The sequence below is a fragment of the Myotis yumanensis genome, unplaced genomic scaffold, assembly GCF_028538775.1.
Source record: "Myotis yumanensis isolate MYYU_CA2020_CCGP unplaced genomic scaffold, mMyoYum1.0.hap1 SCAF_7, whole genome shotgun sequence".
NCBI classification, from domain to species: Eukaryota; Metazoa; Chordata; class Mammalia; order Chiroptera; family Vespertilionidae; genus Myotis; species Myotis yumanensis.
Genome location: NW_027223758.1, coordinates 61,410,169 through 61,433,320, shown reverse-complemented (window position 1 = coordinate 61,433,320; position 23,152 = coordinate 61,410,169). Strand labels below are relative to the sequence as shown.

Here is a 23,152-nt window from a genome sequence, read left to right as displayed (position 1 = left end):
GGTCTGAGGTAACCTTTCCCAGAATGTGGTACCGGCTGGCTGTTATCTTAGCTGCTTCCTTATAAAACTTCCTGGCAGCCGATTCAGTGAGGTTTTAGATAAGCCCTCCTACCTTTACTTGGCAAGATGTAGGCCAGACACATCAGGAGTTGCAGATATAGTGCAGCATAAGACATAGATGGTCTCTGCCTTCAATAAATGTTTAGTTCCCATTTTTAGCCCCTCCCCCCCAAACAGGAACATAATCTGTGACTTTAGAAAGTATAAATACTTATACATATTATGGTTTACATTATGGATCTAAAGTATTTACATTATGGATCTAAAATATTCCAGTATAAGAGAGAGCTACAGCCAGGAGATCCAGAGGTTGCCAAAGGACCAGCCACACCCCTATGGGCCAGGTGAACCACGGAAAGAAACCTGGACTGCTCCAGACACCTGGTCAGATGCTAACTCGGCACTGTCGGTTGCTCTATAACAGTGGTTCTCAACCTTGGCTGCACATTAGAATCACCTGGGAATCTCTTTAAAATCCTGATTTCTGGGCCTCATCCTCTAGAAATTCTGTTTCTTTGTTACTAATGTTGTAGCCCCACCCGATAACAAAGAAACAGAATTTCCGGAGGATGAGGCCCAGAAATCAGGATTTTAAAGAGATTCCCAGGTGATTCTAATGTGCAGCCAAGGTTGAGAACCACTGCTCTATAATGAGCAGTAATTAGGAGAAAGGGAGCCTTGGGGTTGCTTCCTTCCAGAACGTGTTTGTGGACAGAGCCGTCTCCTGTGCCGAGCACCTGTGCAGGCGGACCCAGAAGAGGCGGACGAGCCATTTCCAACCCCGCGCTCTCCCTCTCATCTCCCGGAACATCCTGAAATGGTTCGCCACATCTGTTTTTAGCCTACTAAAACCCTTCTAAATTGGGTTCCTTTTAGTATCTTTTTAACTGCTTGGATTTGTGTCAAGTTATAATTTTGCTTTTTAAAAAGAAAAGAAAGAGAGGAGGAGGAGGAGGAGGAGGAGGAGGGATGTATGCTTCTTTCTGGATGCAGACTTCCCATGCCTGGCTGTGAAGACCATGCAGAGGTGTGAAGACCAGTGGCTCTGTGGCACCTGTAGGAGCAGAACCAGACACTCCTCTCCTCAGGTGGTGGCCAGGCTTGACTGCCTTCTGCAGCCCAGTGTTACCTGCACGATGTCCAGGAGAGGCTGTGCCTCCCACACATCCTAATCCTAAGGCAACAGCCTTCAGCCCCGAAAGGGAGGCTCTGATCAGGTTCAGTAGCTGGGTGCCCCGGAGCTGGGTCCATCGGGCCATCCGTCAGGCACCTGCTACTGAGCCTGCTGTGTGCCTCACAGCAGAAGGCTGCAGGGTAGCAGGAGGTGGTCCCTGCCTCCAAAGGCGGGGTGGGGGGTCATTGTTGGCTTTAAAGTGCACAAACATGAAACAGCACAGAAAGCAGAGTAACTGCAGGATTTCTAGCTGCCTGAAAAAGTTCTCCAAGGTGGGTCATGTTAAACGGCAGCCCAGATGACTCCCAGGTAAAGTCAGATGACCCCTAGCAGGCTGGAGCTGGAGCTTCCCAGGCCGGCAGCACATGACCGTGACCTTCAGGCATCCCGAATGGCTAGAGCTGTGGTTGTCAGGCTTCAGCAGGCAGCAGAATGCCCTGCAGGGCTTGTTACCACACTCCAGTGCCCACTCTAGGAGCTTGGGTTCGGTAAGTCTGAGGATGTGGGGCACCAGGTTTGCATTTCAACCCAGCTGCCAGGTGATGCCGCTGGTCTTTGGACCACACTCTGAGTAGCAAGGATTTAGACAACAACAGGACTGCAGAGTCTGGTCCTCCCTAAGGCTGATGTGAGCTCCGGTAAGTTACTTAAGTCTGCTTAAGGTTCTTCTTCTGTAAAGAGGGGGTGATTTTAGTTCTTACCTCAAAGTGATCTATGATTGAGTCAGGGGTTGCCAAATTTGTCTGCACATAGAATCACGTGGGGGCGGGTGTATTAAAATCCAAAGCCCAGGATACATGCTAGGCCAATCTATACTAATAAAAGGGTAATATGCTAATTAGACTGGAGGTCTTCTGGACAACCATCTGATGTCCTTCCTGACAAAGCCGAGCCCGGGCAAAGCTGCCTGCTGGAGTCCCGGGCATCAGCACCTGTGGTTGTCTGTGGCCTGGGAGACAGAGAAGCTGCCCACCCCACGGTCCCAGGCGCCAGCACCTATGGCTGTGGCCTGGGTGAAGCCACCTGCCCACCATCCCCTGTGGCTGCAGGAGGCCCGGGTGAAGCCAGCTCGGGTCCTGGGTGCCTACGGCTGACCAGAGGGAGGGAACCCAGGTCCCGGGTGCCTGTGGTCGGCTGGAGGAGGGAATCCTGGGTCCAGGGTGTGGGGCTGAGGCAGAGGTGGTTAGGGGCAATCAAGCCAGCAGGGGAACAGTTAGGGACGATCAGGCTGGCAGGCAGAAGCAGTTAGGGGCAATCAGGCCGGCAGGCAGGCGAGCAGTTAGGAGCCAGCGGTTCTGGATTGTGAGAGGGGTGTCTGACTGCTGGTTATCCCCCGGGGGTCCCAGATTGGAGAGGGTGCAGGCTGGGCTGAGGGACACCCCCCCACCACCGTGCATAAATTTTGTGCACCGGGCTACTGGTTAAATCATACTTTCTGGGGTGAGACAGAGGTGTCCATAGTTTCTTGTAGCTCCTCAGGCGACTCCCAAGAACAGATAGATGAGTTTGGGAACCACTGGATTAAGTGATATGATGCAGTTAAAACATCTGCCCCAGTGTAAGTGCTCACATAATGGAAATTCTTATTTTTATTAAACGATAACTTTGTGATCAGGACTCTAGGTGGCCACAGAACTTCAGAGGGCTAGGAGCCACTAAGGGGGTGGAGATATGCAGCAGGGTTTTCTGGAGAAGGAAGAGGTTAACTGAGCATTGTGAACTGTGCATGGTTTATGGTGGTGGTGGGGGGGCGGGCGGGGAACCACAGGTGAAAACAAAACAAAGGGAAACACCACCATTTCCTCTAAATCTCTTTCCTACAAACCTTATTCCAGGGACTGAGAAGACTTGGGAGAGTGGCCAGAAGGTCTGTTCTCCCATTAGGGCGGTTTGATGAGCATCCATCAGAAATTAGGAAGTGCTGTTTGCGATTTGTGTGGAGGAAATTCATATCAAATGAAGCTGTGAGGCATCACAGAGACAGTTTCCAAACACTCGTTTTCAAAGTCATTACAACTGCCACACATAAGCCTTTCATGCTTGGATTTTGCCATTTGGAGTCACTGCATTTGCACAACCGGGGCCTCATTTAGTGGCTCAGGGAGCCAAGTGACTGGTGTGAGAGAGGAGAGCCGGTTCTGGCCAGGACTGCTCACCACCCCCTTCATTCCTTCCATTTCCCCGTGTCCTCAAATGAAGAAACAAAAGACAGGCCCATGGAGGGAGAGTGACTTGTCTCAGGGAATAAGCTAAACGGTGTGGAAGGTGAGGCTGCAGAGCCAGGCGTGGCTCTGAGCACAGGGCGTTTTGGGAGGATGGCACTCAAGGCAAATCATCCTTTCTTCAATCTTGCCAGGTCTGGCCGGGTCTGGCTTCAGGAACAGATGCTAAGTAGGAAGCCTTAAAATGACCGTAGCTTCCCTGCCTTTTTGGGGTGAGAGACAGTATGTGGGGTGGGGGAGAGAAGAGTAGAAGCACAGTGAAACCATCACTCATTTTTTGTCACTGATCACAAATCGCTGTTTCTGCTGGTGTCTCCCCCGCCACCCATCACCAACTCCACCAGCTGCAGGGAGGAGCCTGGGGCAGAACGTGAAGGTCTGTTTATGTGCAGGGGTCCAAGGACTAAGAAACCCATGACTAAGAAGGATTAAGGAACTGAATGTTAGCTCTTTAGTTGGGGCCACCATAGTGTGATCTAATAAACATTACTTACTCTAAAGGGGTAGAAGGGAGAGGGAGGAAAAGAAAGGCACTGTTAGGAGTTTTGATTCCTAAAGGGGTTTTCAACAGTCTCTCTCTCTCCCCTCCCCCCCCACTTCTGTCTGTCTGTCTCTCTCTTCTAAAAAGAGTCATCCAGAAGGAGTGGCCACAGTTCTATTAATAGTTGTGTTTGGGGCCAGCTGAGCACAGCTTTGATGGAGATACTGGATAGCAAGAGCAAAGAGGCTGCTTGCTACTAAGTAAAGTTACCAAAGAACCCCAGCCAAGAGCAGCTGCCAGTGAGGTTTCCAAGAGAACAGATTTATTGTATCCCAATTCTCTCTTTTTTTTTTTACAGAGTTCTCACAGCAATAAAAACATTTCCTCATTTAAATATCCTGAAAATGCCCTAACTGGTTTGGCTCAGTGGATAGAGCGTCGGCCTGTGGACTGAAAGGTCCCAGGTTCGATTCCGGTCAAGGGCATGTACCTTGGTTGTGGGCACATCCCCAGTAGTAGGTGTGCAGGAGGGCAGCTGATCGATGTTTCTCTCTCATCGATGTTTCTAACTCTCTATCCCTTTCCCTTCCTCTCTGTAAAAAATCAATAAAATATATTTAAAAATAAAAATATCCTGAAAAGATAGACTGCTTTGGTCTCTGTGCAATGAAGATGGAAGTGCATTTGCTCTATTTTTTGTTGTTACTGCTAACTTGTGAGTTATACCCTTAAGCCTCAGTTTTCATATCCTATATAATAAAAGGGTAATATGCAAATTGATCCTAACAGCAGAACGACCGGGATGACTGGTCACTATGATGCACACTGACCACCAGGGGGCAGATGCTCAACGCAGGAGCTGCCCCCTGGTGGTCAATGCGCTTCCACAGGGGGAGCACTGCTCAGCCAGAAGCAGGCTCATGGATGGCCAGCGCAGCAGTGGTAGTGGGAGCCACTCCAGCCTCCCAGTCAGTTGGACATCCCCCAGGGGTCCCAGACTATGAGAAGGCGCAGACTGGGCTGAGCGACAACCCCCCCCCCCACCTGAGTGCACGAATTTTCGTGTACCAGGCCTCTAGTATATAATATGGGTAATAGCATAATTTCTTAGGGAGGTTGTAGAGATTAAATGAGATAAGATGTATAAAGACTTTGTGTAAGGACCTGGCTTATAATAGGTTTCCCAGCCCCTCCCTTCCAAACCTGTTTCATTTGGCCCTGGGGTCTCCCTTGGGCACCATCCTTAAAGCCTATTTCAAAACTGGCACAAAATCAAGAGCTTCTTCTGAAGATCTGGGTAGCTTGAATTTGGAAAAATGCCGTAGAGCCTGAGTAAATCAGCTTCACACCACTAGGCTCCTGCTCCTGCCTGAAGTTCCTCCCACATGGTTTCTGATTTTCTATCTGGTCTTCCAATTGCATCTATTGATTAATATTATTAATTGATGGACATATAATACTTACTGTACCTACAATATATTATACAATATTTATAATAAACACAAGGTTTATTTCATATCGATAATATTTGTTTTCATCACCTGTAAAGAAACATGGCCTGACGCCTCTTGTGGAATTTAAACATCATGGTACAGACCACTCAAAAAGTTTATCTTGTTACTTTTCTCTCTCCTACCCAGCAAGGTCAGAGAGCATCAGCACTTCGAGGAAACACATTTATCCAGGCAGCTTGTTCCCCACCTCAGTCAATAGATTTGGCTTTGACTTTTAGCCATTCCTCAAACTTAAGTCCTCTTGCCAAAGGAGGAAGATTGCCAACCACCAAGGACAACAAAACGCGTGTCACGTATCCTAAAGATTATTCTGGAAGAAGAGTTTCAGAAATCTTTTGCGCAATGACAGCATTATTAGTATATGTAGATATACACTTGCTGAGGTACATCAGAGGCACTTAAGTGCTAAGGGTTCAGTTTCTATCTCATGGCAGACAGTCTGAAGCTAAAAGATGTAAGCCCCATATTGGTTTTGAAATAACTATTTCCCCTTTACTTTTCACATCCCTTCTGTGGACACTTCTCCACTACACGTCATAGGTCTCCTTTAGCTTTTCCCTGGCAGACTCTGCTTCTTTTTAGTAAGTTCCAGCAGGTAACCCAGTGACATCCTTGGTCGTTAACTCATCTTGTTACTATATTCACTACTGGCTATGGGAGCGGTCCACTTCTGTAATCCAGCAGCACCCCCACAATTTTCCAAGCAGGCTACCCAAACACATATTCCTTGATCCTGAGTTTTACAGGACAAGGAAGCAATCTACTCGACACCTTCCTGTCAGGTGTGAAGGGGGCTCTTGGATTTTTCATCAGAGAAGTATCCAAAGCCGCCCACATTCTCATCGCTAGAAACCTTGTCCCAGAGAAATGGGGCAGCAGCTTAAGCCATAAGATGTGGTCCTACACTGGTCTTCAACATATGGCAGAGACTACCAGAGAAAACATTCTGAGGCAGGGAATTTTGTTTGCCTGTTAGCTAGCCAGTGGTCGGCAAACTGCGGCTCGCGAGCCACATGCGGATCTTTGGCCCCTTGAGTGTGGCTCTTCCACAAAATACCACGTGTGGGAGTGCATGTACAGTGCGATTGAAACTTCATGGCCCATGCGCAGAAGTCGGTATTTTGTGGAAGAGCCACACTCAAGGGGCCAAAGAGCTGCATGTGGCTCGAGAGCCACAGGTTGCCGCCCACTGGCCTAGCTAATTAAATTCTTCTTTACTTAAATTCCTTAATTAGTGAAACTGAAGTAGAGATACTGATGTCGTGCCACCTGGCTAATCTGAAAGGCGTTGTATACGGACTACACAACTACTCACTGGATGACTGTGACTCTCTGGCTCTCTTCTCCTGGGAAGCATCCAGCATTTTCTCACATATTTACTTAGCCAGAGCCTCAGGCCTTCAGGGAGAGGCAGAGCAAGGCCAAGGAAGATGAATTTAGCAGATTTGCAAAGTAGAGAAGGAAAAACAGAATTCCACATCAAGATGATACATCATTTACTATTTTCCAACAAATTATTCAAGGATATACCTACAGTGTGCAAAGTGAGAAAAAAATTCTTCAATTTTCAAGAGCTCATGTGAGCAGAACAAAGGCCATACCATATTGCATCCAATTGCACCTCCAGGAAACTACAGATGTACGCTGCCGGAGTGGGTCCCAATGTGACTGGGACTATGCTTTAAACACTCTCATGCTATGGCACATTTGTCCCAGGTGCACCTGTCCATCTGCTACACATGCGGGCCCCCTACCCTCTTACGCGCTTTACAGACATAGGGCAGGTGACCACCTACATGCACCCCAAAGACAATGCAGATAAAGTTAGAGGTGACAGAGTGAGACAGCCGAGGATCCAAGCCCAGGCCAGTAAAACAGCAAATACACAGGCAGTCCAGACAGAGATGAACATGAGGATTTTTCCAGGGCCAGGCAACTGCGGCAAAGCAGCAAGGGTGTCTGTGAGGCCAAGCAGCAGGCCTTGCCAATGGTGACCATGAAAGCAGGCGCTCTCACACCAGCATCTCCATGGGTTCAGCTAGAGACTACTGCAGAGCTGGCCTGCATGCAGCGTGCAGCTCTCTAGGAGCCAGGAGAGTGTATTCTGAGAAACACGTGTTATTCAGACCTGCAAATCTGCTTTGATGCTGCAATACCCCACCACTATGGCACGATTAGAGATGGCTGATACGAAAGTGACAGATGACTTACAGCACACAAAGAATGGTCTCCGAAGCCTACTTTATAATTTATCAATACTTGGGTAAAAAATGACAGCTTTTTAAGGAATTGCCAGGAACTTAATGCATAAGGGTTAACTAGGTGGGCCAACTATAAAGAGATTTCCGTCATATCAAGCAAAGCTGTAGTAATTTCACCCACACCCATAATGGCCATGTTGTATATACACGTGTGACTTTAGATTCCAGTCTGTTCACCCAATGAATCAGAAATCAAGGGAAGGAGAGTGGTCAACAGGCATTTCCCTTGTATGAAATAAGTTGTTTCCATTAGCTTATGTGCTCTTTTGTAATTATTCTTCCAACTCTTCAGAAACATTCACTGAACACTTTCTAATACTTTCTATGTGTCCAGCCTTCTGGGACTCACAGATGAAATTACCTAGCCTTGACTCACAGAGGCCTCTGGTCCCGGAGGGGAGGGCAAAATGGTTCCCAAAGGTGTTTTGTTCCTTCTTGTCTGCAACTGTAAGTCCTGCCTCTATATTTGGGTTGTAAATGTCTTGAATGCAGGGATCCCCTCTCTGTTTTTCCGGCCCTCACCGGTAGGAGGCCGAGAGGTCACCTGATAACTAGCTAACTAGTGTCACGTGTACCAGGAGAGCCACAGAAAAATGAACAGACGCCAAGGGGTTAAGTCTCTAACACTGACAACAGCAGTGGCACAGGAGGTGTGAGGAAAAGCTATGAGACTGATGCTGTCTTCCCCCAGGAAATTCATTAACTCACTGTGACAACTCATGCGGAATTCAGAAAAGAAGGAGACAATGGTCTGCACTCAGAACAAATAGCACTTTGCTGTTCCCAACAAGGAAAGAGCATTTCTAAATGCGCAAGGATGTGTGAGCAAGGGAGCTCGAGAGTGTGTGTGTGTGTGTGTGTGTGTGTGATGCACACATGCGGTAAGAACCTTTTATCAGGTACAGAAAATGTGGAAATTGAAAGGAATGTAGTCTGGTTACCCATGTGAGCAAATGTGAGGCAGGGGAATAGTTAGCCTTAACAAATGCATGTATGTTACACACACACACCCCACATTTATTTGCAGGGACACTGTCAGAACATTTTACAGAAGTTGGGATTAGCATTACAGATACAAAATTTTAAATAAGAAACCCCATTACTTTAAGCTTTAAAATGCAGTATTTAGTAATTAACTTAAAATACTTAAGCCTTCAGTAAGATTGAAGAATGAAGTTATGTGGTTTTCTCTTTGCTTTATTTTGAAAGTATTTGTTTGCTTTTAGTCTCACATTTTTCAAAATCACCACCCAATTTGGTAGTCAATGAAGTGTTTCCTACTGAAATGAATTTGTTTTACAATTGTGTCTGTTTTTGCATGTTCTTCACACCACAGTTTACCTTTCAATTAAATAGATTTGCTATCCAAATTGGATTGATGGACATTAAGTGATGATGATGACTCTCTACTGATTTTGGGGTGTGTGTGAAAGAAGTTTTCTGTGCACAAGGAGGTCTTCTAGATGCAAAGGCCACACTTGCAGTTACACAGAACACAACAGGTATACAGAGCCATCGTTATTAGATGATTGGGAAAGTTCTCCAAAGAGGCACTGTTCTCCCCACGGGCCCTCCTGGCAGCGGGCAGGAAGCAGGTGCGGTACTGCTGATCATCGGTTACAGACACAGAAAAGTGCTGGGAAGGTGAGATTGCTCTGTGGTGCCAGCTGATAAACCAGTGAATTGTTATAAGCAATTTTGAGAACTTTGGAAAAGAAGATATTTTCTCAAAATCATAACTTACTGTAGTCAGATTAGCTCATTTCCAAAGGAAGGTCTATAAATTATAGACTGAGCATCTTTTACGGTCCGTATAAATGAAATATAGATAGAACACCGACAGAATTCATCTCGCTGGTACCTAATCACACACTGCAATATTCTGCTCTAGATTTTCTATAAAATGTGTTTAAATAGTGCAGAAGAAATAAAAGTGGACGGCTTCTCGTAAGGAAAGGACATGCATGTCTTTTTACTGACTTTAGAAAATCCAGACTCCATGCTTTTTTCCCATAGCTGATATTCAGAGCAGACACAGGGAGTGCCAGGAGGGTCCAGAGGCCACGTGCATTAGACGTGTCTGGGCTGCAGATGTGTCTATTATTTAAATGGCAACAACAAATAAAAATTCCTCATATAAACATGGAATTTTAGGGTTCATTCAGCCAATTTCCCTTCATTTTGGGGATGTGTAAACTAAGGCTCAGAGGTGAGAGTTCACTTAGAAATGCCCACACTCATCCTGGGTTGTGGTGACCTGTCCCCCTCAGAGTCAGTTCTGTGAGGACTCTGGCTACTGTTGTCCCAGGACTCCCATCCCCCCAGTCTGGCTGCTATCAACTGAGTCTTGGTTGCATCTTCCCCTATTCTTATCTCTAAGAGAGGAGCAGGCCAGCTCCCGCTCCTGGTAACCCTTTACCTGTGCTCTTGACGCCTCCATCATATAGCTATTTCCCCAAATCTAAGCCATAGCACTGCTTTTTCTCAGGAAACAGGTTGTCAGGAGAGGGTGCCATTCCAAGTGTGTTGTTCGTTTGTTTTGGTTACATTGACTTAACTGCTTCCTCACCTGTCTCTGTTCTCCAGGCTCCAAAAGATGTTGTCTCTGATAAGGTTGAACTACAGATTCGCACTCTGCCTCCGTGGAAAATATCCCCTCAGCGGTCTGCCTTCTAAGGTGTTAATCTCTCCCTTTCTCCTGATTCTTTCTGTAGCACATACAATTTTCAAAGGTCTCCCATCTTTAAAATATCCTTTGAGTGTAAATGCTTCTCTGTTTATTTCTTTCTCTTCCTTTCTCAGCTAAGCTTCTGATAAGATTGGACTTAGTCTACTCATTCGTGTTTTCTACTCTTGCCTTGACCCTACCGACTGCTTTCCGTCCCACCATTTGGAGTGAATGCTGGTTGTTAACTGGTCACTCAACATCCCTTTATCCATTCATCCATCCTAATATGTCCTTGATGTCCTTTTGGGGACTACTTCTTCCCCAAGGGGTAGCTTATCAATTAGGGGCCCTGGAGAGCAAGGGATGAGCTCATGAAGCAATCAGGGTGAGTCAGATGCTCTGTTCTGAACCCTGAACACATTGAGAAAGCCTGGGAATTGTTGGTGCTCATCCTCTCTCCATCAGCACCATGACCAGACTGTCTGGCTGCGAGGCCTGCCCACTCACCGGCCCTCTGGAGTTGGTGCCTTTTCCCTTATCTGTTTGCAAGCCTTATTTTTCACATCAACACCCTGAGCTCCTATTTCTTCTAATAAATTCCCCTTTGCCTTAAATTAGCCTGAGTTGATTTCTGTTGCATACAATCAAAGAACTCGGATAAGTCATTCCTCTGAAACTATTCAGGCAAAGATTACCAATGACTTTTTCCATGTAAAATCCAATGACTATTAAGATTAGGTCAGATCAGCAACACTAATTAGAATATATGGTTCACCAGCTTAATGCCTTCTATTATAACAAATAGGCACACCTCCCACATCCTGTGTCTACCTTTCCTTACTCCTAGAATGGCATTTCAAACCTCCATTGATAAAGCCTCAACCAGCTTTTCAGCCTCAGAGTTCACTTCCCCCTCAACTCTCCAACACAGCCTCACCAGGCCACTGGCTCTTTCCCCATTTTGCCATTTACTCTCCCTTTTCTGTCCCCCCTACACCCACCCCCTAAGGCAGCGGTTCTTAACCTGTGGATCGCGACCCCTTTGGCGGTCAAACTACTCTTTCACAGGGGTCGCCTAAGACCATCCTGCATATCAGAGATTTACATTATGATTCGTAACAGTAGCAACATTATAGTTATGAAGTAGCAACGAAAATAATGTTATGGTTGGGTCACAACATGAGGAACTGTATTTAAAGGGCCAGACGGTTGAGAACCACTGCCCTACGGGGCTATTGTCTCATTCTTGCTATTTAAAGTTCTTCCTTTTATTAAGGTCCAGCTCCTCACCACATTCTCCATGAACTCCTCTGAGATTCCCTTTGGCAGAACTGGTCCCTTCACTACAGTTGTCATCATTCTGACCTACATGTGTTACAGTGAACTGTTTAAATGATTACCTAGTACCATATTCTATGTTCTTTGAGGACAAATGAAATATAAATATCTTGGGATTTCTTTTTTTTTCTTTTTTTTTCTTTTTTTTTAAGATTTAGCCCCTTATCTTGGGATTTCTTAGTGCCAGTGATACAGTAAGTGTATCATTAAATGTTAAAAAGGTATTAGAAAGCCTACTTTGAGTTAATTTGTCAACAAGACAAATCAGGCTCGTAGGTTGATTTTCCAACTTTTTACAGAGGGAAACCGAGACCTTTGAGCAGAGACAACCTCAAAGGGAGTCATCTCTTCCGGAAGAGCCTGCTGCCATGAAGGGCTCTGTATAGCACCCCTCTCCTACTGCTGACAGCTGCTAGTGCCTCGTTTATCGGGTGATATGCTGGGGGGAGGTAATGAGAAGTGTGGCAGTACCTGGGTGGGAATTATGGAGGAGGGACAGTTTGAATCAGTTACAGTAATATGATTGTTGAAATGGTTGGCAGTAGATTGAAATGCAGAGGCATGTTTATTGAACAAGTATCTATACTAATAAAAGGGTAATATGCTAATTAGACCAGGTCGACCAGACATCTGGTCATCCGGTCCTCCTTCCAGACAAAGGCACAGTGGCGGGGGCCAAAGCAGAGGCAGTTAGGGGCGATCAGTTAGGCAGGGGAGGGAGGTTAGGGGCGATCAGACAGGCAGAGGGGTTAGGGGCGATCAGGCCAGCAGGGGAGGGCAGTTAGGGGAGATCAGGCAGGCAGGCACAGGGATTAGGAGCAATCAGGCAGGTGAGCTGTTAGGAGCCAGCGGTCTTGGATTGCGAGAGGGATGTCCGAGGGGTCCCAGATTGGAGAGGGTGCAGGCCGGGCTGAGGGACCGTCCCACCTCTCCTGTGCACAATTTTCATGCACTGGGCCTCTAGTAAATTAATAAGAGTTGGGGCTATAATTACTCAGGTCAAGAAAGATCCATCTTAAAAATCCAGTTCATTAAAAAAGATCTATCAAATGTATTAGTGACAGTTCAAGAGAGGAAAATTTCGGCAATGTCTATGAAAAGAATCTGTCTCTTCCCTTCATTATAGGTTTGATTCTTACAACTTGAAAGATTTTGCAGAAAACATTATTATTATTTTGTACTGTTAGGCGTTACCTACGCTATTCCTACTGTTAAGCAGTATTTCCACATTTTATAAACCAGGCCTCTTTCTTGCTTGCTTCTTCCATTGCTCCTGGATCTGGTGGCTTTTGTAGAAAAGCAGATGTTCTTTGTTGTATGTGAAACGGGCACTTGGAATCTTAATATACTTCCCTTGCACGTGAATTAGAAAGTTAATTGATGTGTAGTGTTCATCTTAAACTTTTTTCTTTCATTACTCTTTTAGTGACAAATGTTAGGAAAGGAATTATGCCAACCTCTTTGGGTGGGTAAAAATCTTTAAAGCATCCGTTTAGGTGGTTACCTCCAATCCTCTATATTGATAGAGGTTAACATCTCAGTCCCTACTTCTTTTAGCTCCCAAAACACTTTGTCACCTGTTATAAAAACTATTCAGAGCAACTCCGCAATAATTTTCCTACATGACTATGAGAGCTTATTTGGATTTTTAACACAGTCACATTCTAATGAGGTCTCCATAAAACTGACTAAATATGTTTAGAAATCATTAGCTTAAATTACCGGTGCAAAATCTCCTTTGGGAGTCCTGCCGATTTGGTTATGAGACTTTTGGCAGATGGATTAGTTCAACACAACAGAGTTTGTGCATCTCCACACCGACTGTGTAGGTGGGAGTGCCTGGGAAACGGGCGGCTGGATGGAAAGTTAAATGTCCCTCAGGTGGGTTCATTACAGAGGGAAAACAATCACAACACATTCCAGTGCAATTTCAATGCCAGGTGTGCAGCCTTCGGCAGGTGCCAGGGAAACTGACAAGGGTCCCATCCCAGAACACACGGGCTGAAAAGGGATGCTCAGTGGTGACAAGGAAGTCTTAGATAATGACAGGCCCTGGCAGATGCGCCGGGGACCCTGCTGGAGGGAAGTGCAGCGTCGGTGTCTTCTGCACCAGGTGCTGCGACAGGGAAGGGCTCCCAGTGGCTCCGACACCAGCAATTACCGCCGCCTGCTGCAGACTGCTTCAGGGCAGAAAGCAGGGGGAAGCGGTTCCCAGCTCTGACTAATGAATCGGCAGCAAGTCTGTGTAAACACACGGGCATCCAGCTCACTCATGCCTAATGCATGAAGGACACACCATGTGCAGTAAACATGTAAGTAGGTAGTGGTTGCCCTGGAAAACCATGTCATTTTGATTTCTTCGGTGGTTTGCCGCTTCTGTTTTTAAGCATGGAAAACGGGAAGTCGTCTCTAGACAAGTGGGCAGCATTCACAATGGGAAAAGGTCAGCACCTGGTCCTGGAGGGAATGAGACCTCCGGTCAGAACCTCCAAATCATGTCAGACATATCAAGGGCAGATGCCATTAAATTCATGACTAACTGAAGACAGGCCGGTGCAAGGGGCTGATGGTAATGAGGTGGGGACTCCTCAGAGCTTACCACGTCTCCACAAACCTGGTAAGGATTTAGAAGGATTAATAAAAAAAAATAAGCGTATGGGCTTCCATTTATGGATAAAGCTGAAACCTAGGCACCTAGGCACCCTCTCCCCTTCAGTTGCACACTTTTAGCTGGAGTTTCTATGGTTATTTGTCAGAAGGAATAGTTCCCATAAAAAAAAAAATCACCAGTCATCACCCTGCATGGGACCATCTAAGTGTCTGATGGAAGGAACAGGGACACACCACTGCTGCATGGCTTTTTTTTTTTTTTTTTTTAGACTTAAAAAATTTATTGTTGATATTAGAGAGGGAAGAGATATATCAATCAATTGCCTCCTCTATGTGCCCTGACCAGGAACCAAACCCGCAATGACCTTCCCATGCACCAGACCGTGCTCCAACCAACTGAGCCATGCGGCCAGGGAGGCAGGGCTTTTTATTTCTCATGTTTCTAAAGTCAGATAACTAACCCTGAAACCTGGCTCTCTGCTGTATGTGCCATGTCCAAGAGACAGGGGGCTTGACTGTAGGAGGGTTTTTGTATTTTTCTTGCACCATCTTCTTTTGACTTTGTAGCCAAAGACTATGCTGTCCTCATCATCTTCCCTTAAAGAAAAAAAGGTTTATTGTATGGAAATAGCTTACCTCCTAAGACAGAGTCTGGAGACAGTGTACTTTGGAATTCCAATTAGGCAACAAATACATGTGTGCCATTATATTTTGAAAAAATCCAGTAGTAGTTATTTTTCATGACTTTTTACTTTTCAAAATAATTCACCTTGGGATTATTTTAAGTAAGTTCAGATGCAAATAAGGAATATTTGGAGGTGGTGGGGAACAGTTATTGTGAAAGCACAGTACTGAGAGAACAGTCCCCAGGTATCTTTATTAGTGGACGTAGGCAGTCAACAAATCTTTGTGAAATGAAAGGATTCAGAATTCATCATACATGTCAGGGGAAGAAACCCAAGTGCATGAAAACAGATACAATATTGAGTTTAACTATTGTTGGGGGCCAGATGTAAGCTGGCAAGGTCCTTGCACCTGTAGGGCCTAGCAAGGCTGGGATCCTCACCCACACAGTTTTCCCAGACTTGTTTGGATGGCGTTTATCAGTAGAATGAGAGCAACATTTGTAGAATGAGAACAGCCTTTCATGGCTTACCAAGAAGTCTGTAACTATTTACTGAGATATGCTGTACTGAGAACTTGTCCTTCTGCTCTGTCCCTCCCTTAGAGATTAAGAGGAACAAAGAATACATTCCTCTTGACAGACCTCCTATTCAGTGTGTGTGTATAAATAAGATTGTGTGGCTAATAAACTCGCTTCAGTTCATCAAGAGAACTGGGGTCCTCCCGACCCCGCTTTCCTGTCTTTCTTTCTTTTCTCAATTCCCACCTCTCTGCCTCAGCCCGGCTCAACCCTGTCAGGCTGGCCCTGACAAACTATGCCATAGTTAATCTCGTTTATGCTAATTGCTCTCTGACACTAAATTGGTCAAATTCCCATTCATTCATTTCCTTAGGCATTTACTGAGCGCCCAGAGGGAGAGACCAAAATTCGTAAGGCTGTCTCTTTCCTAACAGGAGCTTCTTTCTGGCGGAGTTGGTAGGTTTTGTTTCTAGTAGTCGTTACTCATTGCTTTCATAGCTAGAGAAGGTAGATTTGGAGTGGGAAATAAAGAATTATAAATACCATTGTAGGCCTTAGGTTTGTTGGAAAGATAAGGGTTATATTAATACCTATATTTATTAAGTCTTCAAAACGGGGCAGGAACTTTCCTAACCACCTGACATATAGAAACTCATTTAATCTTTAAAAGAACCTTATAAAGCAGGTGCTGAAGGGAAAGGTCGGGGGTTAAGGGAGAGGAGAGGCTCAGTGACCTGTTTTAGGCCAGACACACAGGGAGCATGGCTGCCCCAGACTCTAAGCCAGCCTTTGTCTCACTGCCTCCCAGCAGAGAGGGGACTGAAAGACATGAATGGCTTTCACACTTTTAGTACCTAAAATATTGCATTGTAAGTTTTTATCCTTTTTACGCCTTTTTATTAAATTTATTATTGGGGTGACATTGGTTAATAAGATTATATAGGTTGCAAGCATACATTAACCTTTTTGTCCCTTTGATGCATTCTTTAAAAAAAAAGGGTCATATGCTAAGTGAAATAAGCCAGTCAGAGAAAGACAAGTACCACATGATTTCACTCATATGTGGAATTTAATGAACAAACTGAACTAACAAGCAAAATAGAGATAGTCTCATAGTTATAGAGCAGGCAGACAGTTGTGGGGGTGGGTGTTGGGGAGAGTGGAGGGACTGAGCAAAAAGAAAAGAGAAAGAACTCATGGACACGGACAACAGTGTGGTGACTGCAGAAGGGAGGGGGCGGGTGGGTGGTAGTGCAGGAGGGTGTAGGGGAGATAAATGGTGATGGAAAAAAATACAATAAAATAAAGAAAAAAAAGCCAGCATTTTCTTGATTTTTGAGCAGCTGGCACTATGCTGTGACCCTTTATAAGAGGGTGTTGTGCTAGATGGATGTACAAGTTGGCATTTTTATTCTCCTGAGATAAAGGCCTGAACCCCCTCAAACAAAAGAAATATTTTCCCCCATATTTTTTCTAAAAGTTTTAAAGCTTTCATATATATATATAAATCAATATGTATATTATTGATTTCAGAGAGGAAGGGAGAGGGAGAGAGAGATAGAAACATCAATGATGAGAGAGAATCATTGATCGGCTGCCTCCTGCATGCCCCCTAATGGGGATCAAGACCACAACCCAGGCATGTGCCCTTGACTGGAATTGAGCCCAGGACCCTTCGGTCTACAGGCCGATGCTCTATCCACTGAGCCAAACCAGCTAGGGTTATTTTGGTTTTTATCTGGTATTCATATTTGGGTGTTTTATGGCGGCAGCTTTTTTTTTTTTTTTTTTTGGTTCACATGAAGAACCAAATGTCCCAGCTCAGTTGATTGAAAGGCTCATGCTCTCCCACTAATTACATATTTTCCCACATATGCCTACAGTCAACATCTGGGCTATTTTCATCTGTTGTTCTATTTATCTCTTCCAAATTTTTGGTACCTAGAATTTTCACTTTTATGGGGAAGCAAGCTTTCTTTCTCTCTTCTTTTAGAATAATTTTTATAAGATTTGAATTATCCAGTCTTTGAGTATTTGGTAGAACATATGTGTAAATATATTCAGAACTGGTGTTTTTCCATGGCTTAATTTTTAACCATAATTCACTTTTAAAATAATTATTATCTATTTAGAATTTGTTTCTTTTTGAGTCAATTTTGAAAAATCACATCCTATATAATAAAAGGCTAATATGTAAATTGTTCCCTTGGGAGTTCAACCAACTGGGAGTTCGACCGATCACTATGATGTGCACTGACCACTAGGGGGCAGCATGGAATGAAGGAAGGCTGCCAGCCAGGGGAAGGAAGGCCCTGATCGGCCCTGATTGCTGGCCAGGCCTAGGGACCCTACCTGTGCATGAATTTCATGCACCGGGTTTCTAGTTTGTCAATAAAACTGCCTAATGTATCTAAATTTTCAAATTTATTGTTAGTCATTCATATTACCTGTTTTAATAAAACATCTTTATCCTATTCCTAATATTTGTTATTTTTGGTTTTCTTACTCTTACTCTGATTGCCAGGTGTTTATTTATTTCATTCGTTTTTCATACAGCCTTTTTGATTACGTTGATTTTTATTACTTTTTCTTTGCGTGCTATTGAATAATTTTCTGCTCCTCATTTATTATTTCCCCTTTTCTTTCTTTAGTTGTACTCAGTTCTTTATCTAGCTTCTTGAATTAGATACTTAGTCTTCTTTTCTAACAACCTTTAGGTACCCTTTATTGGCATCCTACAAGTTGACTATATGGTACTTCATGACTCACAGCTCTAAATGCTTTCTGATTTATGGCAGGGTGTTTTACTTTGACCCATTAGTTAGTGGAAGTGCTTTCTCACCCAGATCCTAAGTGAAGATTGATTTGCTTCCTTGTTATTTCCCAGGCTGCCTTCCTTGACCCTTTCTCTGAGGGTCTACCCGCTGCAGGTTTAGGTTTTATGTGGCAGAGTCTCAGTTCAAATTCTCAGCACTTCACAGGTCCAAGATGTTATCTCCCATTAAACATCAACTTCCCATTTCTCTCTCTTCCCAGCCCTTGGCAACCACTTTTGTATTCTCTGCTCCGTGAATATGACTACTCTAGGTTCCTTGTGTACGTGGAACCAGGCAGTATTTGTCCTCCTGTGACTGGCCTTTTCCACTTACTATAATGTCCTCCAGGTTCATCCAGGTTGTAAATGGCAGGATTTTTTTTTTTTTAAGTCTGATGGAGAATTTTAAGAAACAACACCTTTATGGTTTCTGCCTCAAAATTTCAATTCTAGGCTGATCTCTAGGCTGGCTTTTGCTGAGTGTAGATCTTACGAGGTTAGCTTCTCTAAGATGTAATGGGTTCTGGAGTTGGGCAGAACCATGGAATTGACCCTATTATAAAACAAAGCAATTGCCCTCTGAGTATTTTTCTCATTTTTAAATTTCACTTTGGAAATAATCCTACAACATACCAGTCTCAGGATTAGAAATACTTAAGAGTTTCCTGGTTAAACAAAAATAGCGCCATCAATAGTTAATACAGATAAAATGATCCAAGATCTCAGGGCAGAAGATGATCTCCATCTGAAGGCTGGGGAGTGGAGGCACAGGGAAGTAAAATCTCAGCCAGAGGAGGTGCTGGAGTCTAACCTAAGGATTGAACCCGGCACTGTACACGGTACCTACAGTCAGTTTTTCTGAATTAGGGAATGCAGTTATGTCTAAGGTGGCACCTGTGAGTTTTGATACCCAACAGCTAGCATTCATGCTTAGAGGTGTTTTTGTGTGCTCAATAGAGCCAGATAACAACTGCTTTTAAATCTTGAGTGCCTTTCCTATCTGTTGCTATCGCAACAAATGAAAGCAATTCAGACTATGTTTACTGATAATTTATAAGCAAATGCAGCAAGCAGTAGGAGGAGCTCTAGTAGTTAATGTTTTCTGGAGGACACCAAATACTGCTCCAGAAGCTCGCTCTGGCCTTACTTCATGTTACCAACAAAGCAAGGAACACATGGACATGCGGCGGCCTCACTTACCCTGCCCACTTCCACGAGGTTGGTCACCATTATTATGCTCGCCGTGTTTTCGTGCCACACCATCCTCCAGAAGTCGTAGATGGTCTCCTGCATGGGTCCTGCAGCAAAACAACAGAAACTTTTCTTTTTCCTTTGTCAGTTTCCAAGTAGAAAATTTCTGGGCTTGCAAAGAAATCACACGCAGGTCTCTCACTGTTACAGATGTGCTGGAAGCCACCTCTTGCCAGTACTGTCAGTGCACCAAGGAATGCGGAAGGCCCATGGACCTTGGGTGTTAGCAGGGCTGAAGCACTGATTGTTCCTGTTAAGACAGTGGTGGCTCAAGGTAATTCCCTAACCTGATAATCCTTATGCTGTTTACCAAACTTTACTTTGATCTGCCTGTATGCATTGCTAAAGGGCATTCAAGTATTCAAGTAAATAAACAGTGGACCAGGAAGAAGTTGGTGTGTCTCTTTAAGAAAGAGGCTCCACCTGGCTCCCAATGCCTTCTAAATTCATATTTCTTATATAGCATTTTCATTTGTGTGTCGGCCCCTCCTTCAGATCCTGAAACCCTCCGCAAAGGTCGAAGGTCATGGCATAGATGGACACGGCTCTCTTTTCTAGTGTTGATGCAAAAGGGTACTCTTCTAAGAGTACCTATAGAAATAGGGAATTTTTCACTCAGAGTTGAATTTTCTCAAATCATCCAACATATCTGTATTTGAGCTTTTTCTACCCCTAAACTACTGACTCGAAAGAAAGGTATTTTCCATCATTTGGCTATTTATCTCCATAATACTCAAGAGTGATATTTTAAAACATGGATAACATTACTCTTCCTGCTAACAATTGGCAGGGAAATGGTATATAGAATGAAATGAGCCTCTACAGGAAAATGTCCTTTTCTTGTGTCTAATATTTTTCTTATTCTGTCAAATTAATCCATTTTGGAGGGGGGAGGGGTTCTGACTTCCTCAAGTGAGAGAGAAGTTAGAGTTTTAAGCAGTTGTACTTCTTGTCACTGAACATGATCAGCACCTCCTTTCTTAGCTCTTGGGAGATCTGAGAATTAAAAACTCTTTCTAATGGACTGGGGTAAAAAAGTGGGAAAATGTGTATGTCAGAATGCCAGTGCTATAGATACTAGCAGGTATATAGAGTTGAAATTCAATATTTCTTTTAATCCAGATTTTAGAAAATCCCCAAACTCCATTTGTTGACCATGCATATTTGGGGGTATAAATGCACCAGTATAAGTCTTTATAAGACAAGCAGAAGTGCAGGAAATGTGCGGAATACAACTTCAAAGGCATAGAGAGACACATGTTATGTGTGGAATCAGACAACTGTTCAGGTACGTGCTGGGACCAGGATCCAGTTGTGCTGTAGTATCCTGACAACATAGACTAACGGATTTGGAGCTCAACATCTGAACTGGAGATTGGCCTCAGCTTTTTCACTGGCTGTGTGATTTTGGGCATGTCACTCGGCCGCTGTGAGCTTCAGTGTCTTCATCTTTCCTTATCTACATATTGATTTCAATAACATTTGTTGGGGTTATTTTGAGAATTCATGGAGTCAATGAACACTCAGGCATTTTGCAAAATAGCAAAGCACTAGAACAAAAACAAGGTGCATTGAAAGATATTTATTAATGGTTATTCCTTGGCTGAGGCTTGGATACTGAGCAATGGTGGCACATCCCAGGGGACCCTTCCCATTTCTCCTGAGCGATTATCAACTGGTTTTGTGTAATTTTTTTCTCCTTCCTCATTATCAAAGCCCCCCTCCTTTCTTTCCCCAATTCAAGCCTCCACCATTCCTCCTTGTGCTTCTGACTACATATTCTCACCCTCCCCATGAAAACCAACTCCACTCCCTGATATCACTGAGTCTAGTCCCCTCATGGAACCTTGTACACCGCCTCCCGGGAAGTTGCACTTGCCATTTTGGCCCCTGTCCCTTGGCACATGTGTGCCATTCTCATGATATATAGGCTGAAATTGTCAGTGACTTCAATCTAAGGTTACAGAGACAAGTAAACATCGATCCATCAATCACTACATTTCTAGTTTGCAGAGAGGTACATCCATTGTGTTTGTAACAGCTGGTTACTTACTCACAAGAAATGAAATACCAAGTCCATCTTTGTGCAAACAGATAGCCTTCCCAATGTGACCCGCAAAATAAAGGAGTGGCCCAGACACTTTTTGCCTCCCTCATTAGATACACAGGCCTGTGTCACCTGCTCTGAAACTTCTAGGAATAATTTTGATGACAATGGCTACAGTGGATGCATCCGATGTTCCAGCATCACGGATGGTGTGTGCTGGCAAGAAGAAAAGCTACCTCTCCCCTCAAGGCCCAACAAGAGTCTTCCCAGAGACATTCTAGGCTATAGGGCCAAGTTCCAAAGTGCAACTCACCTGCCCTTCCTTAGGTTTAGACACCATTGTGATTACTTTCAACTTCCCCCAGCAGGGGAAGGAACATGGCTGTTGTCCTTTATGGCCCATAGCAGGGGCTCAATGAACAAATGAATGAGTGAATAAGTCTGTAGGCATATTCATAAACTGTACTATTTATTATTAAAGTATATTAAATATATAAGTATTAAAAGGTATTAACATACAATATTTGCATGGTTCCTTTTCTTGACTTATATTTCAGAGGTCATCTTAAAAGCACTTCGCCTTTACTTTTCCCCAAATCATTAAAAGGGGGGCATCTTTTGTAAGATCTAGGTTTCCCTGCCCTAAGGCTTTGCCCCGCAACTTGACTCATTCCATTCCCCTAGGTCGCCAGAGTGCCACCCTAGGCTCCCAGTAGCTGTTCTCTATTGAGGGCAGAGGTTCTCAACTCTGGCTGCATATTACAATGGTTGTGGAGCTTTTAAAAAATCCTGATGTCCCAATCCAAGAGACTCTGATTTAATTGACTGGGGGTGAGGTTTGGGTCTGGATGTGTTTTCGAATCTCTCCTGGTGGAGAACCACAGATCTACAGCATTAAGGGCGTTGGACTCCACCTTCTGACCTAACTACCAGGTGGTCTCATATGAGGTGTTTGTTTTGAATCTACTGCTTAGCCAAACCCTAATACAAGGTCTCAGAATCCAGGAATCCCATTCTTTCTGATTTAGAGGAAACTTCACTTATAAAATGTCATCTCAGAACACAGCTGTCCCACCTCAGCATCGGGGTGAGCATCAATTAAGGTGACACCAGTTTTAAATGTTCACATAAATGAATTTGGGTTATTCTTAAAATAACCCAAAGTGAGCATTAGTGGCTCACTTTTACACCTTAGTCTTGATGATTTTCTTACCCACTTACCTGGACTATGAAAAAAAAGAGATTAGGATAGAAAAATAAATAAATGCTAAAATTTCAATGCTAAAATTAGGCACAGGTATCCAGAAGAAATAAAACAGTTTGGGGTTAAAATCTGAAAATGTATTTGAACACAAAGCTTATTCTAAGTTGATCCCAGAAAGAAAAAAGAAGTGTCAGGAGAGGGCCCCCATCTCCCTGGTGCAGTATTGTCCTTCTTCCCTGTCTCTCCCCTCCTTCACCCTTGGGGCGCTGTGCACTGTTAGCCTGTGAGAGTGGCCCCTTCTCCACCCTCTACCCTACAGGCCTCTCCCTGACCTGTCACTGTGGCAGCTCAACAAAAAAACTG

General features: G+C 44.3%; 1 protein-coding gene across 5 annotated transcripts in view; it reads right to left on the bottom strand.

The window, feature by feature from the left end:
• PTPRM (protein tyrosine phosphatase receptor type M) overlaps nt 1–23,152 on the bottom strand; it is a 650,734-nt gene that overhangs the window by 32,032 nt on the left and 595,550 nt on the right. For all 5 annotated transcript variants that reach the window (XM_070420643.1, XM_070420639.1, XM_070420640.1 and 2 more), the window contains one exon: nt 19,488–19,585. In XM_070420643.1, coding sequence (XP_070276744.1) covers nt 19,488–19,585 — 98 coding nt within the window. The remainder of the gene's footprint in view (nt 1–19,487; nt 19,586–23,152) is intronic.